General features: G+C 42.7%; 1 protein-coding gene across 3 annotated transcripts in view; it reads left to right on the top strand.

The window, feature by feature from the left end:
- The window catches only part of dnah7 (dynein, axonemal, heavy chain 7), a 228,584-nt gene that overhangs the window by 135,274 nt on the left and 78,535 nt on the right, over positions 1–14,775 (top strand). For all 3 annotated transcript variants that reach the window (XM_042314994.1, XM_024403140.2, XM_042315009.1), the window contains exons 50-53: positions 986–1,140; positions 3,020–3,210; positions 13,857–13,990; positions 14,359–14,694. In XM_042314994.1, the coding sequence (XP_042170928.1) occupies positions 986–1,140; positions 3,020–3,210; positions 13,857–13,990; positions 14,359–14,694 (816 nt within the window). The remainder of the gene's footprint in view (positions 1–985; positions 1,141–3,019; positions 3,211–13,856; positions 13,991–14,358; positions 14,695–14,775) is intronic.

The raw sequence follows: 14,775 nt of genomic DNA on the forward strand, positions 1-14,775 counted from the left end.
GTTTTACTGTGGATATAGATACTTCTGTACCTGTTTCCTCCAGCATCTTCACAAGATATTTTGCTGTTGTTCTTGGATTGATTTGCACTTTTCACACCAAAGTACGTTCATCTCTAGGAGACAGAACGCGTCTCCTTCCTGAGCGGTATGACGGCTGCGTGGTCCCATGGTGTTGAAACTTGCGTACTATTGTTTGTACAGATGAACGTGGTACCTTCAGGCATTTGGAAACTGCTCCCAAGGATGAACCAGACTTTTGGAGGTTTACAATTTTTCTTCTGAGGTCTTGGCTGATTTCTTTAGATTTTCCCATGATGTCAAGCAAAGAGCCACTGAGTTTGAAGGTAGGCCTTGAAATACATCCACATGTACACCTCCAATTGACTCAAATGATGTCAATTAGCCTATCAGAAGCTTCTAAAACCATGATATAATTTCCGGAATTTTCCATGCTGTTTAAGGCATAGTCAACTTAGTGTATGTAAACGTCTGACCCACTGGAATTGTGATACAGTCAATTATATATGAAATAATCTGTCTGTAAACAATTGTTGGAAATATGACTTGTGTCATGCACAAGTAGATGTCCTAACCGACTTGCCAAACTATACTTTGTTATAGTTTGTTAACAAGAAATTTGTGGAGTGGTTGGAAAATTAGTTTTAATGACTTCAACCTAAGTGTATGTAAACTTCTGACTTCAACTGTAAATGTTGTGATCTGTTTCAACCTTGTCTTTGTGTTTAAACATTTTAGTATCGAACCACTGTTATATATTTTTTCTGGCTTATCGTCCCTCATCTGTCCCAACATCTGTTTTGAACCATCCCAGGCATAATTGTTATCGTCCCCAGAATGACGGGAATCCTTTAATTTTGAGCCCTGGCCACACTGTCCTCCCAGTGTGAGTGTGTGTGTGCCTGCGTGTGTGTGTCATGTATCAAGTGTGCCTTACTGTTCTCTTTGTGTGTGTGTGTGTGTGCAGCAATGCCCGAAGGTGGCCCCTTATGATCGACCCCCAGGGCCAGGCAAACAAGTGGGTAAAGAACATGGAGAAGGCCAACTGTCTGCACATCATCAAACTGAGCGACGGAGACTTTGTGCGCACCCTGGAGAACTGCATCCAGTTTGGCACACCAGGTGAACTCCCATAGCCTAGAATCCAAACTATATTGTGATGTGGAACTATGGTTAAACTGAGCACATGAGTTTGGATGCCAGACTAAAACTACTAGCCTCTGGTTGGTGCAGTACTCCTGGTCACCTGAAGGGGTCTCCCTTCACCACAATAACATATACAGATGTGAATCTGTATTCAGGATCAGAGAACACAGAAATGTGATGTCAAATCAAATAAAATCAAATATATTTGTCACATACACATGGTTAGCAGATGTTAATGCGAGTGTAGCGAAATGCTTGTGCTTCTAGTTCCGACAATGCAGTAATAACCAACAAGTAATCTATTCTATTCTTCTATTCTTAAGGGCAAGAGTTTTAATGATACTTACAATTTTAGATACATTTACATCTACACCCCTAGGACCCTTGGGATGGAGTAAACACAGTCTACTGCATAGAAATAGATTACATGTATATGTGCTACGGTACATAACAAATTAGATGTGTGTTCAACTAACTGTGTTGATTGAACCCTTGGTTAAATCCATGTCTCTTTGCGGGAGGAGGGAAGCTGACTATCATCTTTATGGGTAGATGGATGCAATCTTTATTAGACTAACATGTTTGGTTGGTTGTTTGTGTTGTTCTCTCTAAGAGGTCCCTTAAGGACCTTGAGTTTTAGCCCTGGGGTGGATTTGCATTGCCTCAATTTCCACCGCCATCGTATAGACTTGACTGTTGTGCCCTCAGTATTTATTAGTTTTACAAAACTGCGTAGAAAATGTAACCCTTGCAACGAAGAACCATATGTGCTTTAAAAAAAATGCTAATATTGTTAAATATTGTTTTTTAAATTGGGGTGGATGTGTATACCACATCAAATGTCATTTTTTCCTCGTACTTTTTATAATGATTCATGTAGTTTTTCATCTGTTTGATTCAATTGTTCAGAATAACAAACAAACAAGCTTTTACCAATCCAGTAGCTCTTGTAGCGGCATAGGCTGTGAGAGCGATACAAAGCAAAAATATAAAAACAAAGCCCAACTCGGGTTATCTGTCAGGTCAATATGTACTTGCAGACAACAGGAACAGCATTTACAAGTGCTTTGTCCTTGTATTTGGTATTGATATTTTTTGGTATTTTATTTGGATCCCCATTAGCTGTTGCAAAAGCAGCATCTACTCTTCCTGGGGTCCACACAAAACATGAAACATGACATAATACAGAACTTTAATAGACAAGAATGGCTCGAGGACAAAACTACATCAATTTAAAAAACACACGTAGCCTACATATCAATTCAAAGGGTACAATTAGGACAAATAGTCTAGAGAGAAACAGAACTGTGTGTTATGTTCGCCTCCTGTTTGCTCCCCCGGTATATTGCTTTTCATATATGTATTTCACTGTAAATGCCCATTCTATATCTCTCTATTCAACTAATAATCACATCCACGATAGCCTATCCAAAGGCAAAGGGCAGAAAACAAATAGGCATCCCCAGTGGAATGATGAAGACATAGGAACAAAAGTTTCTGTTTGACATAACTAATGACTAGTAATTGTCTGCTAGGAAGCAGAGTACCATGGTCCTTGAGGGTCCTATAATGGAGTGTCACAGAGCTAACCAGAGGATGTTGGAAGGGGGGTCAAAGTTGCCTATTCTTATTATGTTATTTCAGGGGTATCAGCTCAAAGCAGATGTATTAAAGAGTGGTCTATAATTTGCCTAGTGTGGTCTAACCTGGAAATAAACGTTTTACAACTAAAAGTTGCAAACACAACAATCTTCCCAGAGGGTAAAATTGGTATGTTTTTACATATTTTGTTCTAATCAGTTTTGCACTCATTTATCTGCTCAGTATTTTTTAACAAACCCCTGTTGTTTCTCAGTGCTCCTGGAGAACATTGGTGAGGAGCTGGATGCCATTCTGGAGCCCCTGCTGCTGAAGCAGACCTTCAAGCAGGGCGGTGCCATCTGCATCCGCCTGGGAGACTCCACTATCGAGTATGCCCCGGACTTCCGTTTCTACATCACCACCAAGCTACGCAACCCCCACTACCTGCCCGAAACTTCTGTTAAGGTTAGACTACCATAGAACGCACACACACATACGCGCAACACACACAGAGAGGAGGGAGGAACATATGTACACTTCCACACACGCAAACACTCACACACACACAAACTGATTTGTAACATGCCTCCGTTATACTTTATTGTTGAATTTGGATGCATTGTAAAATAATTCTTAATTACAGATGCTGTCAAATATATAGTATTGGCACCCTAGCACAATTCAGTATTTCTTATAAAATAAGTTAATATAATAAAAAATGTTTGGTGTTCACGTGTATTTGTTTGATTTTCAACTGCACAGGACCCAAAAAAGTTTTCATTCAACAATTTTTTAAGAGGAAACAGATCATTCTGCTCTCCATTGTAAAATGCAACTGTATTTGATAATATTTATAATTAGGATGATTCATCCCTTTTTAATACAATGAAATACAACACAACAGTTTTGTGAATAGGTAACAGCCGTAGATGACAACTGTTTATAATTTATGATCACTGTACTGGATTTGAGTATTACACAAAAGCATGTACACACATGGCTAAGATAACCAATTTAGGCCATTGCGTTTGAAGGAAACTAGCATTCGAGCTTCATAGGGGTTGAACTTGCAAGGCTTCATTTCAAAGCGAGGCCTCGCTAACACTTCTACCTCCCTTAGAACGACGACACCTTTTGCAGCACAAGACTTCTGCATAGACTCTGTTCTTCTCCCCATGTGTGACTTTACGGTATGTGTGTTTCTATCCATAGCCGAGCAGCACATGTGCCTGAGGCAGGTGTAAGTTTCTTCTAATGAGCCTTTACTGCTCATTCACGCTTCCCGGAGCTCACTGGCATGCAGATGCACAATCTTTTGCTGTCTGTGCTAAGTGAAGTGAAAATGATACAATGCAGAATTATAGGGGAGTCTGGCTATACCTTTATCCTCCCCATGTAGTCTTTAGAAACTGTATCTGCTCCATACAAAATGGCTGAGCATCGTCGTAGCATTGGAGCATAGTCTATGATTATAATAGGCCTCTTATTTTAAAATGAAAATTGTAACATTCAGACTTTGAAATTATGTTCTACACATCAAATATGGTACTGCTCTTAGAACAAAACTGTGCACCAGATCCACTCTACTTAATAATTGCAGTGCTTTTCAGACAGAGTTTCAGACAGCTGCTGCGAAAGTATGATATCTCTCTCAAAGAGGGAAGGGAGTGAAGATTACAGCGAGTTACGCACTGCAGTTTCAGGGTCACAGCACTTGAGCAAAGATGCATTTACCCCCCAAAACACATCAGCCAATCACTCAATATTGTCCCATTTAACAAAGCAACACCAATACAAGCAAGTGAGTATGTGTGTCCTCGGGCAGGCCCCCAGAAAAAGCAATTTTCAGAAAATGCACATATAAAGTGAATTGCATTAGGGAGAAAAAAAGGCATTACCAAGGTTCGCATTTCAAGCATCTATTTGCAGGGCCACCCGCCTGTTTTTTATATGCCCCCATTAAATAGATTCAGCTCGTTTTTTACGAGCACACTTTTTCCTGACAGCCTACAGTACACTCTCATGATAGGCTCTCATTCTTCCCATCAAGCCATATCTGAAGCACAATACCTCCAATCGGAGCAGGCCCAGCTCCGGCGCCAGAACTGATCAGTTCGATGGGCCTTTGTTTTCCATAAGCAGGCACGTTGTTTCACGGGAACTCCACATGTGTGTACGCGCTTGCGTGCCATAGGCAGCTTGTGAGTTTCAAGTTGGGGAAGCTTTCAATTTATCCTACCATTACTACCAATCTGCGTGCCAGTTTCATTTCAATAATAACATTTTAGTTTCTCAAAATCATTGTCAAATGGTTAATCATAGGCCTCCCGGGTCGCGCAGTGGTTAAGGGTGCTGTACTGCAGCGCCAGCTGTGCCATCAGAGACCCTGGGTTCGTGGCCAGGCTCTGTCGTAACCGGCCGCGACCGGGAGGTCCGTGGGGCGACGCACAATTGGCCTAGCGTCGTCCGGGTTAGGGCCGGCTTGGCCGGTAGGGATGTCCTTGTCTCATCGCGCACCAGCGACTCCTGTGGCGGACCGGGCTCAGTGCGCGCTAACCAAGGTTGCCAGGTGCACAGTGTTTCCTCTGACACATTGGTGCGGCTGGCTTCCGGGTTGGATGCGTGCTGTGTTAAGAAGCAGTGCGGCTTGGTTGGGTTGTGTATCGGAGGACGCATGACTTTCAACCTTCGTCTCTCCCGAGCCCGTACGGGAGTTGTAGCGATGAGACAAGATAGTAGCTACTAAAACAATTGGATACCATGAAATTGGGGAGAAAAGGGGGTTAAAAAAACAACAAAACAAAAAAAAAAAGGTTAATAATTAAAATCTGAAGTAAAACGATACAATGCTAAAAGTAAAAATGCAACTATGGCGAGAGCACTAGCCTCTGCCATTTGGACACATTGATACACAATTATCCATTGGCAGCTAAAGAAACGAGTGCATAGAACTCAGTTCCTGCAAATGCAGGAGTAACGCTATAACTTAAATCATCAACTAAGTAAAATACATAGGCCTACAGCCGACAAGTAAAAACAGTAGAAAATATTTCACAATCATCTCTCTACTCCGCCTGTCTGCCTCCCTTTCTTTCTGTCTTGACTTGAGCTATTGCTAGTGAAGCACAACATTGTATCAAATCATCAACTGTTTCGGCCTGAAGCTGTAGCCAGCAAACTTGCAACATTGTATCAAATAGCCTATTCACGCACCAGTGAGCTTGGGACAAACAGCAGTTTTTTTTAATGATGTTTTCACTGGATATAGGGAATCATCAGATCATGATGTTTTGCTCTTTCACACCAAGGCTTGATAAAGAAGAAGATGGCACCGAAGAACATGGCTGACGTTTTACATTCTCCCAACCAACTGTGCTATTTTGTTCATTTTTTTGCATTTTGTGTAACTTATTTTTGCACTTATTGTGTACATCTATTCTGACCGAAAATAACTTCTGGATATCAGAACAGCGATTACTCACTGCGGACTGAAATAAACCTTTTCCTTTAATGAGTCGAACAAGAAGGATATCCTGCTTTCACTGGACCAGGCCCAGATCCACGCCTTTTGCGTGAAGAAAAGAAGCAGGAAAAGGGGCCGCAGATCAGGCAGCCTTCTGAGAATCCGTAGGCGAGCGAGTAAACTCCCACTGCCATCTATTATTTTTGCTAATGTGCAATCATTGGAAAATGAAATTGATGACCTACAATTAAGATTGTTCTACCAACAGGACCTCAAAAACTGTAGCATCTTATGTTTCACCCAGACGTGGCTGAACAACGATGCGGACAATATAGAGCTAGCGGGGTTTTCCGTGCACTGGCGGAACAGAAACACTACCGCAGGGTAAGACAAGGGGTGTGTGTATATTTGTCAGTAACAGCTGGTGCGCGATGTCTGATATTAAAGAAGTCTCAAGGTATTGCTCGCCTGAGTTATAGTACCTTATGATAAGCTGTAGACCACACTACCAAGAGAGTTCTCATCTATATTATTCGTAGCCATCTATTTACCACCACAGAACGAAGCTGGCACTAAGACCACTCTCAACAAACTCTTTAAGGCCATAAGCAAAGAAGAAAATGCTCACCCAGAAGCGGTGCTCCTAGTCCCGGGGACTGTAATGCAGGCAAACCTAAATCATTTTTACCACATATTTACCAGCATGTCACATGTGCAACCAGAGAAAAATAAATCCTAGACCACCTTTACTCCACACACAGAGATGTATACAAAGCTCTCCCCCGCCCTCTATTTGGCAAATCTGACCATAATTATATCCTCCTTATTCCTGCTTACAAGCAAAAAAACTAAAGCAGGAAGTACCAGTGACTCGCTCAATATGGAAGTGGTCAGATGACGCAGATGACACCACCTCAGTCATCGGCTTCATCAATAAGTGCATTGACGACGTCGTCCCCACAGTGACTGTACGTACATATCCCAACCAGAAGCCATGGATTACAGGCAACATCCGTATCGAGCTAGAGGCAAGAGCCTTTCAAGGAGCGGTAGACTAATACGGATGCTTATAAGAAATCCCGCTATGCCCTCAGGCGAACCATCAAACAAGCAAAGCATCAATACAGGATTAAGATTGAATCCTACGAGACCGGCTCTGGTGCTCGTCGGATGTGGCAGGGCTTGAAAACTATTACGGATTACAAAGGAAAACCCAGACACGAGCTGCCCAGTGACTCGAGCCTTAGAGATGAGCTAAATGCCTTTTATGCTCGCTTCGAGGCAAGCAACACTGGAGGACGCACGAGAGCACCAGCTGTTCTGGATGACTGTGTGATAATGCTCTCGGTAGCCGATGTGAACAAAACCTTTGAACAGGTCAACATTCACAAAGCCGCTGGCCCAGATGGATCAACAGGACGTGTACTCAAAGCATGCGCGGACCAATTGTCAAGTGTCTTCACTGACATTTTCAACCTGTCCCTGACCGAGTCTGTAATACCTACATGTTTCAAGCAGACCACCATAGTCCCTGTGCCAAAGGAAGCGAAGGTAACCTGCCTAAATGATTACCGCCCCGTGGCACTCACGTCTGTAGCCATGAAGTGCTTTGAAAGGCTGGTCATGGATCACATCAACAGCATCCTCCAGGACACCCTAGATCCACTCAAATTTGCATAATGCACCACATGATCCACAGATGACACAATCTCAATCGCACTCTACACTGCCCTTTCTCACCTGGACAAAAGGAACACCTATGTGAGAATGCTGTTCATTGACTACAGCTCAGTGTTCAACAGCATAGTGCCCACGAAGCTCATCACTAAGCTAAGGACTCTAGGACTTAACACTTCCCTTTGCAACTGGATCCTGGACTGCCTGACGGGCCGCCTCCAGGCGGTAAAAGTAGGCAACAACACATCTGCCATGCTGATCCTTAACACTGGGGCCCCTCAGGTGTGTGTACTTAGTACCCTCCTGTATTCCCTGTTCACCCATGACTGCATGGCCAAACACGACTCCAACACCATAATTCATTTTGCCGATGACACAACAGTGATGGGCCTGATCACTGACAACGATGAAACGGCTTATAGGGAGGAGGTCAGAGAACTGGCAGTGTGGTGCCAGGACAACAACCAAGACAAAGGAGCTGATAGTGGACTACAGGAAAAGGAAAAAGGCAGGCCGAACATGCCCCCATTAACATCGACGGGGCTGTAGTAGAGCAGGTTGAGAGTTTCAAGTTCCTTGGTGTCCACATTACCAACAAACTATCATGGTCCAAACATACCAAGACAGTCGTGAAGAATGCATAACAAAACTTTTCCCCCTCAGGAGACTGAAAAGATTTGGCATGGGTCCCCTGATCCACAAAAGTTTCTACAGCTGCACCATGGAGAGCATCCTGACGGGTTGCATCACCCCCTATGGCAACTTCTCAGCATCTGACCGTAAGGCGCTACAGAGTGCTGTGTGTACGGCCCAGTACATCACTGGGGCCAAGCTTCCTGCCATCAAGGACCTATACAATAGGCAGTGTCAGAGGAAAGCCCATAAAATGGTCAGACTCCAGTCACCCAAGTTATAGACGGTTTTCTCTGCTACCGGAAGGCAAGCTGTACCGGAGCGCCAAGTCTAGGATCAAAAGGCTCCTCAACAGCTTCTACCCCTTAGCCATAAGACTTCTGAACAATTAATAAAATCGCCACTGGACAATTTACATTGAACCCCCCTCCCTTTTGTACACTGCTGCAACTCGCTTTTTATTATCTCTGCATAGTCACTTCACCTCGAGCTACATGGCACCGACAGAGATGAGCGCCTCGCTTTGTGTTCTAAGGAAACTATGCAGTATTTTGTTTTTATTTCTTACACTGTTACCCCAGGAAATATTAAGTCTTAGTTCTTCCCGGTTGTATGTAATATTGGATTTAAGAGCAACGTCAATATTACGACCAAGAATATGATTTTCCCGAAGCGGTCCTCTGTTTGGACTTCCACCCATGACAACGGATCGGATCAAAGTAGGCCACCCAAAACACAGAAGCCGCAGAAGGGGCAGACGCAGCGGTCTTCTGGTCAGGGTACATAGATGGGCACATCGCTCACTTTTCCCGAGTATACTTCTCGCCAATGTCCAGTCTCTTGACAACAAGGTAGACGAAATTCGAGCAAGGTTTTCCTTCCAGAGATACATCAGAGATTGTAACATGCTGTTGTTCATCAGTTGTTTCGATGTTGGAAAGAGCTTTCAAATTCTGAGGAACTAACATTCCCAATGGGAATGAGGTGAGGTGAAGAAAAAATGACTGAGAAGCTCAGCTTATTAGTGGTGGACATTGTGAGTTATGACCATCAGAATTCGAACATTGCCAAATGAGCACTTTCCTACTTTTGCACGCAGAAGGCCAGGTAGGTCTACTGCTGTGTGCTCCCTCAACATTATTAGGAAACAGAAACCAGACACGTGCTCATTGCTCTCATGGAGTACTCCAAACAAAAGACAATGAAAAAATGTCAGAAACTCTTAATGGTTGTTTCTCGCAAGTGTGGCATGTTGTGATCACCGCAAACAATGTTTCCAGTCCGAGAATTAGAAAGGTTAATTACAGTGATTTACCATTCTGGCGCAGGCGTTCCGTTAGCGACCCACCTCGACAACATCCGGTGAAATTGCAGAGCGCCAAATTCAAAATACAGAAATAGTCATAATGAACATTCATAAAAAATACAAGTGTTATGCATTAGCTTAAAGATTAACTTCTTATTAATCCAGCTGCTCTGTCAGTTTTCAAAAAGGCTTTACGGCGAAAGCATACCATGCGATGATCTGAGGACAGCGTTCCGCTTACAAAAGCATTCAAACATTTTACAACCAAGTAAAGGAATTACAAAAGTTAGAAATAGTGTTAAAAATAATCACTTACCTTTGAAGATCTTCATATGGTTACAGTCACAAGAGTCCCAGCTACACAATAAATGTTTGTTTTGTTCGATAAAGTCCCCCTTTATATCCCAAAAACTCTGTTTTGTTGGCACGTTTTGTTCAGTAATCCACTGGCTCCAAGGCGGTCAATTCACGCAGTAGAATATGTCCTAATAAAGTATAGTTCGTCGAAACATGTCAAACAATGTTTATAATTAATAATTCCTCAGGTTGTCAATTGTCTAAATAATCGACAATATTTAAACCGGACAATAGCGTATTCAATAGAAAGGAAAAACAATGAAGGACGTGCATTCGGTCATGCGTGCAAACCAGCTCTGCGTTCTTCCTCAGTCCACTGAGAGAAAGGTCTCATTCTTCTTCCTTTTTCAGAAAACAAGCCTGAAAAAATGTCTAAAGACTGTTGACATCTAGTGGAAGCCATAGGAACTTCAATCTGGGTCCTAACCCAATAGATACTCTATAGGCATTCAATTGAAAATACCCACATCACAAAAATCCCACTTCCTGGATGGATTTTCCTCAGGCGATATCAGTTCTGTTATACTCACAGACATAATTTAACAGTTTCGAAAACTTTAGAGTGTTTCCTATCCAAATCTACCAATTATATGCATATCCTAGCTTCTGGGCCTGATTAACAGGCAGTTTACTTTGGGCATGCTTCTCATCTAGATGTCGAAATACTGCCCCCAAGCCATAAGACGTTTTAATACATGCATTAACATAAATTAATGTAACCAAATGACGGGGGATTAACAGTATATGTACTAGGCCTACTGGTGACCTAGGTAATGGAGAATTGATTTAAAAAAATAAACAACCAAAGGGAAACAATTCACAAAATGAAACAATGAATACACAATAATTAGGCCTGCCTACTTGGTTGGTTAATAATCGCAGTTGAAAAAAAATCATCAAACTCATTTAGGCCTACTGGAACATGACAGCCAGTCAAAGGTAGGCTACCTCTTTTTGAACTACTTCATTGATTTATTGAAATGACCTTAGCATTTCTGTTGTCAATACTGCGACCACCATACAGTAGCCTAGTAGTTGAAAATTGGCTGTGGTGCTGAAATGTGGAGACGAGGACGCTCAAGTCTGGTCCAACAATCAGGAGAATGGCACATTTGATTTCCATGTCTAGCTATTCATTACAGTATCTAGACAAGTGAGTGCTTTGTTAACTTTATTAGAAATAGCTTACATTTTGAGAGGTTGAAAATGTGCACAGGAGATCAAGGACAAGATCCTGGAGGTGCTGCCTTCATCAGAGGGCAACATCTTCCTGTGGGCTGCCAACTCCTTTCTCTCTCTCTCTCTCTCTCTTTCTCTCTCTCTCTCTGCCTTGTTAGTGCGCTGTACTGCCCCTCCAATAATTGCTTGAATAATAGGCTAGCTAGTCCAAGGAGTTTTCTAGGCACAGACCATGGCATGTTTTCTAAGATGAGACCATGGCAGCTAGCATTCGGGAAGTATCCAGACCTCTTGACTTTTTCCACATTTTGCTACATTACGGCCTTATTCTAAAATGAAGAAGTTTGGAACCACCAAGACTCTTCCTAGAGCTCCCCCCCAGTCAAACTGAGCAATCGGGGGAGAAGGGCCTTGGTCAGGGAGGTGACCAGGAACCTGATGGTCACTCTAGAGTTGGGAGAACTTTCCAGAAGGACAACCATCTATGCAGCACTCCACCAATCAGGCCTTTTATGGTAGAGTGGCCAGACGGAAACCACTCTTCAGTAAAAGGTACAAGATTCTCTGGTTTGATGAAACAAAGATTGAACACTTTGGCCTGAATGCCAAGCGTTAGTCTGGAGGAAACCTGGCACCATCCCTACAGTGAAGCATGGTGGTGCCAGCATCATGCTGTGGGGATATTTTTCAGCGGCAGAGACTGAGAGACTAATCAGGATCGAGGCAAAGATGAACAGAGACAAGTACAGAGAGATCCTTGATGAAAACCTGCTCCAGAGCACTCAGGACCTCAGACTGGGAGAAGTTTCACCTTCCAACAGGACAATGACCCTAACCACGCAGACAAAACAATGCAGGAGTGGCTTTGGGACAAGTCTCTGAATGACCTTGAGTGGACCAGCCAGAAACCAGACTTGAACCCAATCGAACATCTCTGGAGAGACCTGAAAATAGCTGTGCAGCAACGCTCCCCATCCAACCTGACAGACCTTGAGAGGAACTGCAGAGAAGAATGGCATAAACTCCTCAAATACAGGTGTGCCAAGCTTGTACCGTCATACCCAAGAAGTCTTGATGCTGTAATCATTGCCAAGGGTTCTTCAACAAATTACTGAGTAAATGGTCTGAATACTTATGATACTTGTGGTAAATGTGATATTTCTGTTTTTTATTTTCTATAAATTAGCAAACATAAAATCAAATAAATGTTTTGTTATTATGGGGTATTGTGTGTAGATTAATGAGGGAAAAAAACAACCGTTTAATACATTTTAGAATAAGACTGTAACGGTAACAAAATGTGGAAAAAATCAAGGGGTCTGAATACTTTCCGAATGCACTGTACGTTCCCAGTCAGTAGTCTTTTGGATGTATGGGTAGGCTACTCCCGTGGATAGGCATTGAGTTGGACAGATAACAGTTTTTATATTGAATGAATATCCCTTGATCAATCCATCCCTATGTTTTTTTTATTTTTTGTTGTAAAATTACTGTGTTATTATTATGATTTTACAGCTGTTGTGATCGGCACATTTCAGTGATGAATAGGCTTTGCAAATCACCTCGTCACCTATTCATCTCTATTGACATGGACATCTGTAAATTATTTATCCAAAACATTGTAACATCTAATTTGTGTGCTGGGATATTGTGTCAGAATTCTTTTAAATAAAAATTGTGTCAGAACATTTTGTTGCAAAATAATTTCATAGGATAGCTACATGTGCACAATGTTTGCAGTGCCAGTGCACTCAGTGGTTCCCCCAGTGATGTCTCTTCAAATACACATAAAAAGTAGTTTTAGGGGTGAAATTAGATTACTATTGGTTGTGAATAGGCTACTGGGTGGTTGTTGAGTTGTTTTGTAACGGTTGTTTGCCCTGCTAAAATGTTTCATATACACCTTTTAAGCCAGGCCAAAGGAACTGCAGGGAGCACAGATTTGAAAATGATTTGAAAATGTCAGCTCTGGGATTTATACAGGCTTTGAGAGTCTTTACCACCAGCTGAGCAGGCCTTAGCATTAATATAAATTTAATTAGATGCCTGGAGAAGTGCACTCATTTATTAGAGTGGGGAGTAGATACCAGATATAGGCTTTTAACCTCTAGGATAGTAGGCCCTAAGGACTGGGTGTGTGGGTTGAGATGTGCTCACTTCTCTCACTTGTGATAGAGGAAAAAGCTTTAAAAAAAGGCTATTACAGTAGCTTAAGGTAAAAGTTACCACTGTGGGATTGGATAGTAGTGAAGTGCGAACCATTAAATGAGCACACCTAAAGGAGATATTTTTTTTCTCTCTCTCTCTCTCACTCTCATGTTAGCAGGCGCTCTCATCCACATGAGCAATTAGGGTTGTTCACCTTGTCGGCTTGGGGATTCGAACCAGCGGCCTCTTAACTGTTAGGCTAACTGCCACCCCACATACTACTGTAAACTCTATAGTGGATGTTTGTCATTTGTGAAGGTTGATGTATTGTGTTTGTTTGCACTGTAGGTGACCCTGCTGAACTTTATGATCACCCCCGAGGGCATGCAGGACCAGCTTCTGGGCATCGTGGTGGCCAGGGAGAGGCCTGACCTGGAGGAGGAGAAACAGGCCCTCATATTGCAGGGGGCCGAGAACAAGAGGTAATGGCTTAGTGCAGGGTTGTCAAGCTTATTCCATGGAGGGCCTAGTGTCTGTTGGTTTTGAGTTTTTTCTTTCAATTAAGACCTAGACAACCAGGTGAGGGGAGTTCCTTACTAACCTGAGAGCACATGTAAAGATTTGTTTTTGTTTGATAGAAATCTGCATTGCCAAAAGTTAATGTCATAGGCTACGTCACATGATCACCAGAGACGTTTGATTTAAGCAATACCAATAAATAAATACATTTTAAAAAGGAAATGATCAACAAATGGGGGAGTTCCAATCATTCAGTCTGTTCAAACAAAGGAACAGGTAGCACAGTAGACTCTGGTACTAATCACATGACCTTTTCACCCCCTCCCCCCAGGCAGCTGCAGGAGATCGAGGACAAGATCCTGGAGGTGCTGTCCTCTTCAGAGGGCAACATCCTGGAGGATGAGACGGCCGTCAAGATCCTCTCCTCGTCTAAGGTTCTGGCCAACGAGATCTCGGAGAAGCAGGCCATCGCCGAGGTGACGGAGGTGAAGATTGACGAGACACGCATGGGTTACACTCCCATTGCTGTGCACTCTGCCATCCTCTTCTTCTCCATCGCAGACTTGGCCAACATCGAGCCCATGTACCAGTACTCGCTCACCTGGTTCATCAACCTCTTCATCGCTTCCATCGACAACTCAGACAAGAGTGACATCCTGGACCAGAGGTAGCTAGCTAATTAGCAAATTGTGCTGAAAATATTTTTGGCAGAATACAAATATTGCAGATAGTGTGTTTTTGATTTCCA

The sequence above is a fragment of the Oncorhynchus tshawytscha genome, linkage group LG03 (genome assembly GCF_018296145.1).
Source record: "Oncorhynchus tshawytscha isolate Ot180627B linkage group LG03, Otsh_v2.0, whole genome shotgun sequence".
Classification (NCBI taxonomy): domain Eukaryota; kingdom Metazoa; phylum Chordata; class Actinopteri; order Salmoniformes; family Salmonidae; genus Oncorhynchus; species Oncorhynchus tshawytscha.